General features: G+C 41.3%; 1 protein-coding gene across 4 annotated transcripts in view; it reads right to left on the bottom strand.

Moving 5' to 3' along the window:
* znf609b (zinc finger protein 609b) overlaps window positions 1-17,708 on the bottom strand; it is an 82,309-nt gene that overhangs the window by 21,915 nt on the left and 42,686 nt on the right. For all 4 annotated transcript variants that reach the window (XM_083937836.1, XM_083937838.1, XM_083937837.1 and 1 more), the window contains exon 3: window positions 1,074-1,299. In XM_083937836.1, coding sequence (XP_083793962.1) covers window positions 1,074-1,299 — 226 coding nt within the window. The remainder of the gene's footprint in view (window positions 1-1,073; window positions 1,300-17,708) is intronic.

Here is a 17,708-nt window from a genome sequence, read left to right as displayed (position 1 = left end):
TCAAGGGTTGACTGGCTGGATGCTTGGTAACAGAAAAAGGGGCTGCAATAGAGAGGAGAACAGGGGTGAATCTGACACAGCCTGGAGCTAAAATCAAAAAAAGGAGAGAGAGAGTGAGAGAGGGAAAAGGCCCTCAATAGCTGGGACTGTGCTTTGGGAATGTTGATGAGACGGGGACCTTTTTCTGTTCGGTTCCTCCAAGTGAACCAACAAGCAGCACTGTGGATGTGTGGGCGATTTGTACTCAGCATGCCCGCAGAGCGACTGAGCGCGGGCTGCTTTGAAGATTAGGTGTTTGCATTATTTCACATGCACGACAGAAAAAGGGGGCAGTTTTTCAGACCCAGCAGAACCTGATAGTGCTAGTGATACATCTTAAAATTAAATAAGCTGAATGCGGTTTCGATCAAAGGGAAGAAAACTGAGAGTCTTAGATTTCGCTCGGACTGCACTGCAGGAGAGGAGCCAAATATATTCCCAAAGGGCAGCCTTACAAAAAAAAAAAAGTGCTTTGTGTTATGAGGCATGTTGTTGCTGAGAGCAGATATCTCTGTGCAACAAACTCCCATCTGCATACTCCCGAGCAGAAAAAACAAATCAAGGCCACCTAAGAACTGCCTGCCAACTACTATTCTCGTTGGCAATACTATGCAGCATGTGGGCTGTAAAGCAGGCATTAGTATCACCACCAGCTCCTGAGGCAGTCAGGGCATATCCAATTACATTTTAGCAGGCAAAATATGTGCGATAATGACAGCAGGATGATTACTTTTTAAACGAAAGAGGCTTCACTAAAGCCTTGAAAAACCAATACCTCTTTGATGTCTTCATTCAATCACACAGGCCATGTCAATAAAAGCACAAAACAAACCATCCCATATATTTGTAGCTTATTGTTTTTTAAAAACCAGGACTCGCTTGTTTGACAGGGAAGAGATTCACTCAACAGTAGGGACTGAGATTCTGGGTGGATTCACAGATTCCTTGCTCATATTTGTGTGGTCAGAGAGTGATCACCAAGACCAATGAGATTCCCGTTCCTACTAAACAGCACGTTAAACCACTCCACTTACCGTCTTCAGTTTCCTGCCACACAATGCCTTCCAGATTAACACTTGTACCGGGCTCGCAGGGCCCCAAGCACTCAGGTTCTGTAGCCAGGGCCACATCGGATGTGTTCACGGCCACCGAGCGTGTGCGCACCATTATCTGCTCACACGGCGAGGAAATCTCACTGTTGCCTACTGTGGCCAGGAGGTGGAGGGGGGGAGGAGCTGGCGTAGAGACAGGAGATTCCATCTGTGAAGAAAGACATGGGGGGTTGAGAGAGAGAGAAACACATGAGACACTTCAGAACCACTGTACAAACACATACAGAGCAGATGTGAACCAAACAGCCAATGGACACCACAATGAGTGATTGACGCAGCATTTAGAACACATCTACTATGGTTTTGTTTAAAAACACACAACTTCTACTATGTTTACGCCTGGCACCCACAGTACTCCGGCGTTTCAAACTCCTAAAATGGAGACTTTTGGGAAAGCTGCCGACTTTGTTTTAGTTTGAAAAATGCTGGGTTGCGTTTTAGTCTGGACCGGCAGAAACAGACACTTTTGGTAACAGTCAGTGCGTTTACATGCACATCAGTAACCTGAAAATGGCCTTACCCCAGTTAAGGGAATACTTGGATTATTGAAGTTCCCCTCATATACATGAAAGGGGTTTAATGGGAAAATGACGGGAGTAACTTGACCTCCGGTACAGTAGGTGGCACTGAGCCAACATACAGCTGGTCGGAATACGGCATTATTTATCGGAGCGAGGGGAAAACGAACGACTTTTGAACAGAATTACGACACAATCCAATCTTCTTGTTAGTGATTTTACTTGCCATGGCGAAGTCCTACCTCAGTTTAAAGGTAACGCTCTATTGTTGTTATTTTTCACGTTGTTTTCGATGCCATTGCTTCCTGGTTTATTCTATACCCGGGTCAAAAGCCACCGCCGCGGAGTGGGGAGGGGAGAGTTCTAACCCCGGCACATGCTCAGACAAGAAACCCGATAATAGTCCGATAAAAGCGTTTACATGCCAGAGAACTCCGGTTAGTAAAGGAAATCTCTAGGTATGTTAACCAGGGTATGAGAAATCCAATTTTACACTATGCTGTTTGAGAAACCGGAGTGAGCCCTTAACCCGGTTATAAATGGGTTTTTAAACTGCATGTAAACGCACTGAATAATAAAGACAACAACATTTGCTTCCTGATTGGGTCTTATGAGATGATGTGTCCTTCCCTGTTTCATCACACCTACCATGACTCTTTTCTGGTACAAAACAATATGAGCCCTGACTACCTGGGGTTAATTATACATTGATAACAAATTACAGCCATTCTGACCTTGCTATCAATGCTAACCGCTGTCGTGCAGTTAAATTTCACATTTTATTATACTTCTACTGCCTACATGCGCAAGAGGCAACCTATTTGCGTCAGTTCCCATGTCTAGCAGCATTATCAGCCTAATACTGTGTTTCAGAGATACGCCACTGCGTATACTCTTTAATAATCCACTTCCAAGTCTCTCTTAAGGGGAACACCGGCCCTTATGCAGACGAAAAATGATTAGTTGTCTACTTTCTGTTACATTTATAAAATGTAATTAATATTTTCCTTTATGATGGATTATTATCTGACTCACCCAAAACCCCTCCGCTGTTAATCAGAAATGTTGTCTATTATGAATCCACCCAACTAATGGATTAACTGTGGTGCCCCTGGACATGGATGTGATCCGTGCATCACTACCGTGATTATGGCACAGAGTTTTTTAATTTTTTTATTGTATAGTTTGTTATTTTGAAACCCTGTTTTAAAAAGAAAATGTAGTAGTGTGGATGTGGCCTTAGTGTTGTAATATACTGTGTCTTTCGTCAACCTCCGGTGTGATTAGCGGGCAGGGAGGAACAAGTGAACTACTTTGACTGCCATTGTGGAAGGACAGAATTAGTTATGATTGGTCAAACAATCCCTCCCCCAGCTTCCCTCCTTCGCACACCACTGAGCGAGATCCGTGACACCAAATCATCTCACAGGCTGATCACTCATTAATTCCCTCAATTAAAAAGCTAGTTGGAGTAAGGGAGCGGGCTGCCGAGGGTCAGTAATTGATTCCACCTGTTCTGACACACTGTGACAGCAATGAAGAGACAGTGGGCCTACATGGAAAACGAAAATGAAAGGACAGGAAGGGTGGGAGACAATGAGAGCAACTGAGGGGAAACACACAAGAGACAACTGGAGGTAGAAAAGTGTGTAGGCAGAAAAGAGACAGAGGAAGACTAATGGTGATTTAAGGGCCACAGTGACACCAGGCTTAGTGCACTTCATTCATGGCAGTCGACATTAAAGTGCTGCAAATCATTAGCACTGAACTGCAGGAGGAATGCCATGCTGCGGCGATCACCACACATTTATTAATTGGGCATAAACCACTCAGTGCTCGGGAGTACTCTGCCAATGCTGGAACCAATTAGACTTGACAAAAGACAAAGTAACAATTGACACATTGGATTATAAACCTGTACACCCTCTAAAATAATTGTTTTACTCTACTTATTGTTCCAAACTGAGTATGATGGGGAGAACTAAAACTACTACTAGCATATAAAAAAGTTACTGCTTCATTCTGATTCATTTGAAGATGTTGGTCAAACTCATCCTGATGATCCCTGACTATTTCGCTAGCGCCGCCAGCAGGTTAAAGTTTTTACTTACCCTGAGAAATACTAGCACAAAATATACCAACATACAATTTTCATTCTAGGTTCCCAGACATGGTTCCTGCTTTAAATGTGTGAGTTGAGCTTTTGACCAAATATCAGCACAACTAAAGACATTTAGCCTCACCTTTACTAAAAATAAAGCTGTATTCAGTGCTCCAATGTGGAGACTATACTTCACAGTCATTTTTTTCCACTTTCTGCGAGGCATTCCTCCAGTGTTCTGGGGTTTCATAATGATTGCAATCTTGCAAAACTGAGTCACACTTAGCAAGTCTAGCAAAGGCTTGCTATAATAACCTACCGTATTAGAGCATAAACTGTGCCAGGAGATGGATAAGAAAGATAAGCATTTAAACCATACCTCCTTTATATTGTTGCATCTCCATTTAAGATGTACGTTTAGAATATATGCATGCAGTTTTTGATGGAATTTATTTGATTATTAAAAATGCTGTGATTGATGATGATTGATAAAACTAATTATGTGAATGCAATGCCCCCATGAATTATGCTGTGTGAGCCTTTAACATCAATCACTGAATGAGGAATTCGGATCCTTGATGAAGTGAGTGCTTTGAAAACCAAACATTAGTCCCTGATGAAATGTAATATTAGCTCAAGACTTGTCATCACATAAGCTTCATATTTCATGGTTTACAGAAATGAGCGTGGATAGCCTATTTCTGCCGGTGCCCAGAGGAAGAGCGAGTTAATGTGTGCAGAGAGCGACAGAGTGAGGCCTAACGACATCGTAATCACTGCATGTCAGTTTCTGATGCATGATGTGGCCAAGCTGCAGGGCCGGCTGAGTGAATGAGACAGGACAGGTAATCACCCGAGCTGTCACCACACACTGTTCTTGGGCCTTATGGAGACACAGAGAGCCGCAGACAAGACCACACAATGAACCCTCCTCGAGAGTGACAGCCAACGGTGAAAGGGGCAAACAGGTTCACGCAGAGCCTCCTCTAAATTGACTCAGCTCCTCAAACTGTTTGTGTCGACATTTTGGGTATTTGTGACCTAGGTTAGGTGAATTAATAATAGTGAGTTATTAGATTCACTTCCATCTAGAGATGTCTTGGTGCTATTTTTTGCTTCCTGATTCGGATACTGGACCTTGCGTGGTATCAGGGGCGCCTGAGTAGGGCGTACAGGGGGGAGTATGCGATGCCGACTACAGCAAGCCAACAGAGCCAGTTCTTAATTTTGTCACAAACAACCGAGTCCCTTGCCATTTTTAAAATGTTGTCCTTTCTCCAGTTAGACATTATTATTGTATTTGTTTAAAATCACTCTTCTTCTTCACATTTGGCTCCGCTGTTAGTCAATGCATTATATTTAAATGTCCTCAGGATGCCCCGTTCAGCTCTGGAGGATACACATTACCCGATCTTTGTACGAGGGAGCTCAGTTTGATGTCCGGTCTAACTGAATTCTTCAACTTGCATTCACAAATACAGCCCCGCCAGTTAACGTCTAGTTGATTTCAGGTTTGCAGTGCGTTTGAAGTGTGAAAGGGGCTCTGGTTTCTAAGTAAAGTCTGTGGAAAGCCTTTTAACTCTCCAATTATATGTTTTAAAACAGTGAATGGTGGTTATTCCGGGAATAATTCCATCCCATTTTCAAGAGGTTAATCTTATCATCTATGAATCAAATCATCTTGATGGATTTCACCGCCCTATTTTACATTTCAGATTGAGTATAACCTTTGCTGGATGAGCTTTGACTTCTCAATAAACTAAATCCTGTTACTAGTCTAATGTCACTACACAACAAAACTATTCACTATGTAACGGTACCAGTTACTTAGAATAGGATCGCATCAGAAATGGGACCAGTTTACAATGTGCATGAACAGTGGAGCTCTATTTCCAAGTTCTATCAATGGATGAGTGAACAAAAGGACTTTCACTCTGGGACTGCAGAATGTAAACCCACACAGTGAAATGCCTGACGTCTAGTCCGGAGTTTTTCGAAAAAACCACATGCAACCGAACTGCACAACTTGTCAGATTACACAAGGCTCCACTCGATGCTCAGCCGGAGCCAAAATCCATGATTTCTTGCAAGACTTTACAAACGGATTTTGAAATCCCCCCCCAAAACCACACAATGCCTCAGTGTCACGCAAACCTTTTCTTAACTCAAACCCCATGCGGACTCCTTCGGAAAGCCACACTGGCAAGAATAATGTTCAACTGACAGACAAAAATCCTACGAATCTGCGAGCATAACTCACAGTGCTTACAGAGGGGAAACTCTGACTGGATTTCCAGTGATGACAATAACTCACCCGTGGCAGACAAGATGTTTGCGGCACTTTTTTTTTACTGGACACATTAACTTCAGCTTTAACGTGTTTATTAGAGTTGGGATTAAGAAACCGAGCGCTGAGTTTGGGTGAGGATTACGAAAGGATTACACTCCAGTGCCATAAGCAGACACCTGTCTTGGCGATACTTGTGTGTGGGCAGTGTGGAGCTGGAATATAATTGACCAACTGCGTTGTACACCATCAGGGTCTGACATTAACCTTTTCACTGCCTGCAACTGTGACACACACATGTCTGCCACTCAGAAATAGTATCCGTCAAAAAATCCACGCGCTCAATGAGGAAATAACATTTAGATCGTTATGATGAAAAAATGCCATTTAATGTGCAATATATTTACACAAACTTTAAATACATGGTATATCCGCAGTGAATGGTACTTTAAAACAACAGTTTGAGTTTCTCAATTTACAAGCGGCACCTGAATGCACCATGAAGTCCCGAGCTCATAGCTTTACCGTTAGCTCTTCGTTTACATAACGAGAGAAGCAGGAGGCTTTAACAGCTCTGTTGTTTCTCCATCATCTCTGAACTGGCAGCGGCCATGGTGTCTGGAAAAGTACAGCTGCAGCGCAACTCTGCGTCTTTAGCTGAATACTACCGCTGGTAAATGTGTTTTTTTTTTCCCTTTGGCCGATTTAGAGTAGGCGAAGGAGGAGAGTCACTGTCATTGAAAAAGAATAATGTTCTACATCCAATAGATTTGCTTTTATACAGCAGTTGCGAGCGTCTTTTGTATGAGTATTTCTATCAAATAATGCCATAACCTTACTGAACATGACTTTCTGTTGTGCGTTTTCCCTGTCCGCTAAAGTGGCGGATTGTCCAATGATTTCACGCACCATTGCCAACAATTCATCCAAGGTCGGTTGGTGGCTGGTGCCAATTTCAAAGCCCCTGCATCATACTTAAGTCAGCAACACAAATATTTAATCAGCTATTACTCTACCACACTATTTATAATTAAACTTGCCAAAATGGAGACGTGTTTTGTTGTTTTATTTGATCTGGTAGAGTTTACTCACTGTATTCGCCATGGCATCTGAAAACTAGCTTGTTAATCGTGCATCTAAAATACAGCAATGGAAATCCAACGGAGATTATCACCATGGATCTTTTCACAGTAATAAACCCAGAGTAAACCATTAGACTGGTTACATTAACCAGTTGAAAGTATCTATGCTCTGAATTCAAAGTTGTGCAACCTTGTGATGTGTAATAGAGATATTGTATCCAACATTCATTTTTCACAACAGACCTTTTCTACACAAACCTCATGTTGACACAGGATGATGAGTGCCTGTTCATGGTCATGGTTTAGCCTTTCATACGAGACTGCTGTTACAGGTCACAGAGAATCATGTCTGCAACAGCAGTTCAATGCACATCACCGCTAAACCAGAAAATCACATTTCTTTCTGGTGCTTTTTCTGCATTAGCAGCTATAAAATAAGCACCATGAGCAATTTCTCTTCCTCACATGCGGATTTTGTATGCCCACTGAGGCTCTATTCACAAATAAAATGCAGTTTAAACGGCAATGACCTTAAGAGAGATACCTATGCCTGATAGAAATCTGTGGATACCCTTTCACACCAAAGTCGAGTGTTGTAAGTAAGGTCCTGAAGTCAGGTCAGATATCGCACACTGGTCAATCGTCTATTGGATTAACTGCAGATGTGGATTTATCATCCCTCTTTATATTTAAATAGTGATTAATGGGTCAATGTATTTTTATTTAAGGACATGGCCTGTACCAAAGAGTGGCTACACTATTCAACATCAGAGAAATATTAACTTTAAGAGGGTTGATTAATATTAAACCAACAAGACTGTGAAATGTAAACAATACACAGCAATAACGTGTTAAATTAAGCTAACGCGTGTAGGCTAACTTGAGGGCAATGGAGCCGGTGGTTAATTCAACCTGTTGTACAAAGCTATAAAGGACAGTATAAGGTGTTTATTAATGTACATCAACAGTTATGTCTCCTATGAGTGTTTTACTATACCGTCATTTATTATCTGTTTATTCATCAGTATATGTATGGGTGCCCATAGGAGGAGTTAAAATGCTTGACAAATACACTATAAACTTGTATGTGCTTATTAGTACCTTGCGGTGTGCTATAAGCCATTTATTAAATGCTTATATACTCTTTATAAATGCTAAATGGGGGAAGCAGAGTAAAAGGCTGCGCATTGATCAGCATTCATCATTGAAATGAATTAATACGCTACTGTGAATGCTGTCAAACAGAAGATAAAGTCTGAAAATGAGTTAGGGTTTTAATGAAATTGTAGCAACACAAATTAAAATCAAATCAATAATGATAATCTGATTTATGTATCGTTTACCAAGCCCAGCCTGAAAAGTCTGTAATTGATTTATTTTGGCCCCTGTTGATTATTTATCCATTTGACAGTGTAAATTTTCAAGGCTGATAAATCTCGGGAGACTCAATACCATCAAAAAAGAGAAAACATCTGTGTTGAAAAGAGAAAATGTAATTCTTCCCGACACAGGTGAGAGGGCATTATTAAGTAGAATGGAGTCCTCACTGAAGTGCCATTAGTTGGCTGAGTTCAGTGTTCCTGCTTCATTTCTGTAATTCTTCTGACACTGGGGGCAAACCCTGCGAACATCTTTGGTGAGTTACTGAGGTCAAAGGCCGGTGGAGATTACACTTCTTGCTGGCTTCGGTCGGTGCCTCTTTCAGCACCACATGACACCCAGTTAAGAAACGTTAGAAAACAAGGGACCAAAGCTCCTTTAATGGTCTGTCACAGAAACAATGTGGGGACTTGTAATCTGTACTACGTTGTTGAATCCACATAATGAATTTAGGAACAACAGCATTTAATTCTAACCAGTCCAGACAACTTCAATGAGTCTGATGATAAGCACACGTTATTATTATTATTGAAGTAATAATTTTTATTATTATGGAGCATTAAAGCCTTTACACACCGGGGATGTGTTTTGACTTGAGTACTTTCACACAAAACACAAATATTACGTGGTGATAAAGGATATAATTTTTTTACGTAAAGAGGTTGATTTTTCAGAGCCGATCACACTACGCCAATTTATTAGAGGATTATAAAATAACCACAAAGGGCTTCAGCATTACGAACCAACACAGCAAAAATTAAGGAGATCCACTCTATATGTTCTTACATTTCACAATAAAAGCGTTAGACATACACGTGTAACCGTTTATCAGAGGGAACTCAAATTCACTCAGAGCGAAATGAAACTCAATATAATAGCCTACCGTAGCTAAGTGTTAGCCTTTCTTGCTTCAGGCTTCTCAACTGTGATTGTAAAGAGAGACACTTTACTTTTTTCCCTTGGCCGGAGTTGATACTCACTTCGGAGGTAACCACTGTCACTCCACTCAGTAGCCAGGAAATAGGACATGGGGCACCTCTGCTGGTCTTGAGGAGCTGCAGCACTGACCCTTAAATACGTCCAGAACCGACTCTTGTAACGCAAATTTGCATCAACTGCCTGTATGAATTGTTTTGACAAGATGCATTTAATTTGACTACTAAAATCAGCCAGGAGACAGAAACAAAAGACAAACTGACTGGATTAAAGTCTTGAAAGCCCATCTGGCTCGTTCCTTCACTAAAACCACAGTGTCCTTCTCTTTGAAGCTCAGAGTAATCACAGAAACTGAGAAGAGAGAAAACAGGAACACCTGACATCCATTGTCGACCGCAAGCTGGCAAAAGGCACTCAGTTTCTAGGCAACTCTTCTCAGTCTTAGCTGCTAATTGTGCTTTCAGGAAAGCATAACCACACATAAATAATACAGAGAGGAAACTAAGCTGTGATGAAGTTGGTCACTCATGACCTACAGTCTCTTTGGAGCCATTACGAGTGAGCCAGGATCTCACTGTAAACAGTTGTCTGGCAAAGACAACAACTGCTTTTCACATTTTTTCAGTTTTACATTACAGGCTGATTCTATTCAGGTTAATGAAAGATTTTTTTATTTTATAGCCTCGGGGAGTTTGAATGAAGAATGAATTGAATGAAGTTTGAATTAATGTAAAAACACATTTGCATTTTAAATTTAAAGCCTGGATAAATGTTACACAACATGTAATTCTCCAAATGTCTCCAGGAAATTCTGACACATTTTGGCACTTAAACATTACAGCTCATTTTTATGATGCAACACAACCTCCACGTTCGGAAATAGAGCAGTGAAAGTCGAGACATCAACATAAAAAACGTCTGTAAAAGACGCAGCTTCACACGCCGCACTGAGGAAACATTCATCTCAAAGCCTTTAGCTACAGCTGTGAGTTACAGCAACTGTTTGAAAGACGAGAAATACTTTCACGTTAAGCTGTATTTCAGTAGTAATCAAATTGAATATCTTTTGAGTGCGACACATCCACCGGCGCTAATATTTATCCAAGGACTTTGATTATACTGAAGGCACAAAGTACACAAAGAGAAACCTCTTCAGACGGCATGAGAGGCTTTACCTGTGGAGACATATGCACTCTCTGATGAAAGGACAACATACATTAGTCAAGAGACTGCTCCTGCAGATACCAGCAACAAGATGGAAAGTAAAAGTGATATAAAAAGACGGACGGCACAAGGGACCGCAGGGTAGAGGACTCAGCCAAGATAAGTGGAGCTTACCCATTCGCTCACTTAAGAAGCAGTGGCCTAATTTGCCCGGTAAGGCAAAGTCACACAGGGAAAACTCCTCTTCTTGTACTACCACAAAGAAACTGCAAAAGTAGAACTAGAGCAAGTAAGGGGTAAAAGTAGGGGGTTGTTGGAACCATTTCTGTCTGTTTGAATGCTCACAGTCCTTGTGCTGTTGGCAAAGTCACTGCTTCCCCACATGTCAGCAATTAAAATAAAACCAGTTACAAAAAAACTGCTTTAAATGCCTTTTTAGTGTATTATAAAAAATATATATATTGAGTATCAAACAGAACATTAACACCCTATTTGAACTTGAGCCCCCCCCCCCCCCCCCCTTTTTACATATTCAAACAGGACTGAGCGTCTACAGCCAAGCTAACAGCGCTGTAAGCCATTTATTCAGTAGACGTTTTACAAACAACCACAAATATTAACATCATGCTGGCACTAAAAGACTAAAATCTAATAGCTGCCGAGATATTTCTGTCTGGATCAAAGTGGTGGACCAACTGAACAGACGATATAATCTCTCGAGCCATGCAGCTACTGTGGCTAAAGTTGCCTTTCAACCCTCAGACACACTTTGTCCCATAAAACCCAAATGGATTTAAAGTTACTTTCTAATGTTTCTTACCTCATCCAGTGTTCTTGTACAGCAGGGTAAGTCAATACATTGCATTATTTTAAGCTAACATTTAGTTATGACTGTCAGAAGCTTCTAGCCGTTTGTTGTTAGCAGAGGTTAGCACAGCCAGCAGTTTGGTTGTTTGGGAACAACATTTTTAGGCGTCCAGGCAGGCTGGTAACTTCATAACACCAGGGCGGTGTGACGGCGTTCCCCCAGCCGTGGAAACACATACATTATGCTAATACACATTCAACAGCATCACCTGATGGCACAATCGCTTGGACGAGGCCTTACTCCTTAAGGCCCCTTGCACATGATGAGCGGTCAAAAACGCTTTGTGCCAGCCGTTCCATTCATTTCCTATGGAAGAGACAGTAGCGCCCGAGGTAGCGGCGCGCACCACTCAGATTTGCCTCTCTGCCGCTGTGCTCAAGGTTCAAATCAGTTGAACGTTGACCTTTCAAAAGCGCAACCAATGAGATAGAAGCTTTGAGTGTGACGTTTACATTTCCTAGGCAACCAGAGAGTGACATCAAGCCAGCTAGAAAGACGGAGAGAAAAAAAACGTACTGTTTGTGTGTCCGAGTTTCCTGAACTATTTACCCTTACATTAGAGTTATTTCACGATCTCCGAATTTATAAGCAGTCACAACAGGTTTGTGAATAGACAATTTACGAGCTAATGGTTGTTTTAATGCTAACGTTGATTTAGCCGTTTACCGGGTCTCTGCGCCCGACTTTGCGGTGAGCCCATCGCAAAAAGCTCATCATGTAAAGACCCCTTTATCCCTGCTGCTTTCAAGGAGCCTTTAAAATAATGTAAGACTTGCAGGTTTCATATGCACATCCCTCCCTTGCTCTGAAAGCTTGACAGGCTTACCGTGCCTGGTTATGGTTGCTAACGAAGGACTGTTTAGGGAAGGGCTTAGCTGTTTAGGGAGGAGCTTAGCGAAGGGTCAATTATGTGAGCAGTCATAAGCTCAGAAAACAAACTTATTTAACACTTTGCTTGTCTAATGAATCAGATAAAGAGAATACCAGTACGTTAACTTGAGTATATCGTGCAGGCTTGACTAAACCCCCCGAGCACTGAGCACTGAGTTACCGACCGAGGCTAACAATCAGATGGATTCAATCAGATTTCTCTCTCAATACAAATGAGATATAATTTGGACCTGCTTATGTCAGAGCATCTGACAGGTGATTGATGACTGGTGAACACAGCAGGTGTTTGGTACACTCTTCTCTTGTCTTGGTTCAGCTTGACCTTGTCAACCTAATTCCTTCCTCTCCTCTCTCCCTGTCTCAGCCGGCTGCCTTCAGCCTACGCCTGGTATTGTTTGTTAGATGATAGAGTGGGGGTTGGGTTGGAAGTGCACCCGGGTGGGGGTATCATGAGAACTAAAAGATCTTCACATAGAAGAAGGGCAACCTGAACATCCCTATATGTTTACTGCTGAAAAACCATGTTGAATGCCTGAGGAAGTGGCTGCACATACTGTATCTGCACTTTATTAAAAGGAACACAACTATTGCCTGGTTGGTTTATACGATCGTCTGTGGTTTGACAGTTTGTGGTTAGTGGCTGGATATTCTTAGCAACACAATGTACACACACACGCAATGTACACACACGATTTGGCCAAAATCTACTCTTGTGATGTAGATCATTTTCTCCTTAACGATATATATCAGGATATAGCACATTTTCTGGTAATTCTATAAATAAATAGTCTATAAAAATACAACCACATTGTCTCTCAAATCTAAAAAAAGAAAATCAACTGGAAGACGATAAACTATCAAAGCGAATTATCGCCCAGCCCTAGCTGCTTTTTTTTAAATTAATCAATTAATCATTTTGTCTGTAAAATGTATAAAATACCTGTTGTAATTTTCCAAAGCCTGAGATGACATCTTCAAATGCCTTGTTTTGTCCAACCAACAGTCAAAACCCAAAAGATATTTAGTTTACCTTCATGTACGACAAAGAAAATAATCAAATTCGCACTTGCTTTAAAAACTGATAAAAATGATTCTTCTACCATGAAAACAGTAGCTGATTATTTTTTTCTGTTGATCAACTAATCAACTAATCTGTAGGTGGTGAACTCAAGCATATCTAGATGCCTGTTCTACCAGGCTCTATCGGTGATTCCCTTCTCTTTTCCCTTTCCCCCATTTCTCATCCCCCCACTCTGACCACAGGTCAGCCGACAACAACAGTATCTATTACAACAATGAGCCACATTCTTGTCAAGGTCACCCACTTGCATCGGCCGGAGAGGAAGAGAGGCTGTGCCTGGGGAAAGAAATCCAGATAAACCAAGCTGAGCCCACAAGGATTTCTCTCTCGCCAGCCCTCTCCATAGTCATAAACCTTATCTCCCAGCAAAGGGAAACCTGGCTACAAACTGAGAGGCTGTCATCAACAGCTCAGACACCTCCTAGATTCCCGCCCAAATACCAATGATTCACTCTTTGACGTCTTGCGAGTCTTAGGCTTTGACCAAGGCTTTGAGATCAGGCTAGAAAGAAATCTAGCTTCCTGTGTGGCATCGAAATGTTGACAGCCGTGACCACAACTCCAGTTTCAGGTACACACCTTCCTGAATTCTAAAGACGTACTATCCAGAAATGTATCAGCTGAGAAACAAAGGACATTTTACTAGTCCCACATATTATTCAAGGAAAACAAGTTGTTATTCAGGCAGTGAGATTTCCCCAGAGCCTCCAACCTCAAACTATTAATAGATGTTCTTGGTACGTCTGTTTCCCTTGTGTTGACACTCTTTTGTGGGTGGTGCCTTCTCCAAACATTAGAAAGACAATCCAAAAGCCACACATCAATGAACACACTTTAAAAAGAAAAATCTGAATAATGCCAAATTACTTTCTATTGTTTTGTGTCACTTCTGCTGACGCAAACCAACAATGAATACTTAACACAACAATGTGGGTGCCAGACTGTGGGAACTTGCAACATGAAAGTTACAGTATTGGATGATATATTAAGTTGAATTTGGCAATATGGTCAAGAGTAAATAATTAAACACTAATAAAAGGCTAAATAAACTTACATCACAGTCAGTAGGATTCCTGTAATTTGCTTCCAAAATCCATTCTAGGCTTGTCAACTTTAGACTAATGCAGCCGAGGTTTCAGCTGTTCAGATAAGCAGGTGATAAAGGTGAAGAGGTTAAGGCCGCGGCTGTGGGAGTAGAAATATGTGTCTGTACATGTGGAGGAGTGTTCTGCAGATACTGCTTGAGCCGCACTTACCGCGCTGTCCCTCACGCTGCTGCTTTAACTAGGGCTTGCTACTCTGATCGACCTTTGCTGCTGGCTGTCTCACGGAGCTTCTATTGAACCGCGTCCATCTTAATGGACGGTGATGTGCATTGTGCACTATTACTGCCAGTAGCTCCTGCACTGCATCCTCAAAGCCCTGTAGACCTTTACATCGTAATACACCTTGGGGCCATGAATGCTGCAGCTAGCACCTCATGACCTTTCGACACTCTCGCTGTTGAGAAGGGGAAATAGTTGAAAAGGCCGGTCACCAGAAGAGTGTAGCAGGGTAAGTTACACCGCAGTTTATTTTCTGACCAACACAGCACGTCTATGACTTGTTTTGATAATTATAGTCTGGAGCTGACTTGAGTATAATCCCTGGGCGTTAAGTGAGAAGCCCCAAACACGCCGACAGGCTGACCTGGAAATAAATCTACTTTAGCAAGTATCAAATCAATCTAAAAGCTGCTTGAAACTACTCAGTAGATGCACTTTGGCATACCCACCAAAGCAGATTGAAATGTTTCTAAGACACTTGCTTAATCAAAGGACATGTGGCGACGTGTCAGCACAATGTTGTAAGCCATCACACTGCAGCCGCTCCTTGGGAATCTCTAAAGAAATTATATCTCTGTGCCCTTCAGATCATTAAAAGCACTTATAAGGCAGGCTAAGGTGATGTCGAGGGAGTCAAGTGAAACCCAGTATAACGCACAAAATCTCCCAGTCTCTCTCTGCCAGACGCTTATCAGAGGTCTGCTGCTCTCAGCCATCAGAGTTTGATGACCTTGTTAGTTTGAGTGCCTAATCTGCTAATGCCCTGATAAAAAAAATAAACAGTCAGTGCAGTCATTGTAGTCCCCCCCTCCCCCCTGCTGCAATCCATAAACACAGATGATACCTCCATCTTTATCCTGCAGACTTACTGTCACACTGGCAGACTTAAGAGCCAGAGGGTCAGAATGATGTATTGTCAGTTAAAGAGAAATTACTTTCATGGTAGTGTGGCTTATGTATTTTCAAATAGATGGAGCCAGTATTTTCAAGATGTAATATTTAAGAACAGGTTTATCTAGTCCATGACTTATTTTCAATATTAGTTAACCACAGAACACCAGACCAAATGATATTTTTCGTGCTATGTTTGGCTTTTATTTCAAGGTTTTTCCAAGTACATTTGGTCCCAACACTTCGCCTCTTTGGATCTTAATAATTCATAACCTGGATTTGAGATGGAAATACATAATTAAACTCACAGTATACGATAGAGAATCTACGAAAACCTCAGTTGACAAGTCAGTGATGTTTGTTTCCATGTTTACTCTTGACTTTCACTAGGAACAATCAATCCCTGCAGCTAACAACTGCACATGTAACACAATGTGCCAGTATATGAATACGGTCTGCTTTAAGATTAAGTGGAGACATTGGGGTAACACGTTTGACATTCATCTTAACTCGATCAGGACAAAACCCCAGATCATAATAAAGGCGAAGTATAGTCTGAAGGTCATGCAGCACTGAAACAAAGGCCCGTATATTTTAAGGTATATTAAATGTCACATTATTCAGCAATAACCAAATTGCAGGACCTCTTTCGTAATGTCCTCAGCTATACTATTAACAGTAAAATATACCATAATAATTGTGACATATGACTTAAGTCAATGGATTTAACAGCAAAATGTCTCACTCTTTAAGGGATACATAAACCTAATGGATATGATTAAATATAATTTAGTTTTCCAGATGGACAGCGAGGCCCCACTTACGAAACATAATTGAATGTGCGAGCTCAGCTCATCGCCAAGGACTAAACAACTCCCCAGCCTCCACTACAAAGAGGAGCTCATTTCCATATTAACTTCACCTTTATTGATCCACTCACACATCCTCCTCCTCTCACCGCTACACAAACACCCTAAAGTCCTAATGGGATATTTGGAAATAGTACGGTGTAGGGAAATAAATGCATGCAGGACTATTTAACTTTCATAGGGGAGAAAACTGCATACTTTGGTAATTGTCCATTATCTGGGCTGAGAGTGAAAAGTCATCTCAGCAAAAAAACAACTACACTATCATTTATTCAGGAAGCTTGCTTTGCATATCAAGTTAGAGGGAAATAACTCTCAACACGCCAAGCAATCAACCCTTCAGCTCTTCTGTGCACCAGTGAAGTACTTTGAAACAAACACAGTAACCCTTATACTCGATGTATTTACATTTCAAAATGATTTCGCAGCCAAAGCTGCAGACTCAGTCCAAAAATGGTGCACGTCTGCTGCACAGTTCTGCTTATACTACACATTGTGTGTTTCAGGGTGTGTGCAGGAATCATAAAGTTAAATTTAAGACCTTTTTACGACCCTTTCCAGACATTTAAAGACCTCATTTCATTTACATTTACCACACTGATTGTACAATAACACAAATAACGGCTGTATCAATGCAACAGAATTCAGATAAATGGACGGAGACACAAGAGAATAAAGTGAGTGACTGACCCAATGTGAGGTTTTTAATTATTATTATTATTGTCCTTCAACCATTTGTCTGAAAGCTTGAGCCGTTTTCCTTTTCAGAGGATGCCTCATACAGCAGGATTCATATATAAATAAACTAGACAGAATCCAAATACGTGCCTATGCAATGATGAATCGATTTATCAACGTTTTAATACTTTAAGAATACCTGCGGACACTTGTGTTTTCATACACAGATGTGTTAAAAATACGGTCAGTGCGGACCATCCACTTTGCCACGGCAGACGACAAACTTCACACACATGAACATCCATAGCCAAACATACGGAGTGTTTACATTTTTAAGCTATCAGGTATTCTATATCTAGCAAAGTAAGCTTTGAACCATGGAGCTACATGGTTAAAAACGTCATCTGAAACAGTGAAATCATTAATTTTTGTCTTGGGTTTTCATTGAGCACTGCAGATGAACAGTGATCACTTTGTGCGACATGC

Source organism: Echiichthys vipera (genome assembly GCF_963691815.1).
Source record: "Echiichthys vipera genome assembly, chromosome: 1".
Lineage (NCBI taxonomy): Eukaryota > Metazoa > Chordata > Actinopteri > Perciformes > Trachinidae > Echiichthys > Echiichthys vipera.
Note: the sequence above shows the minus strand (reverse complement) of the source record. Positions and strands in the feature narration are given on the sequence as shown.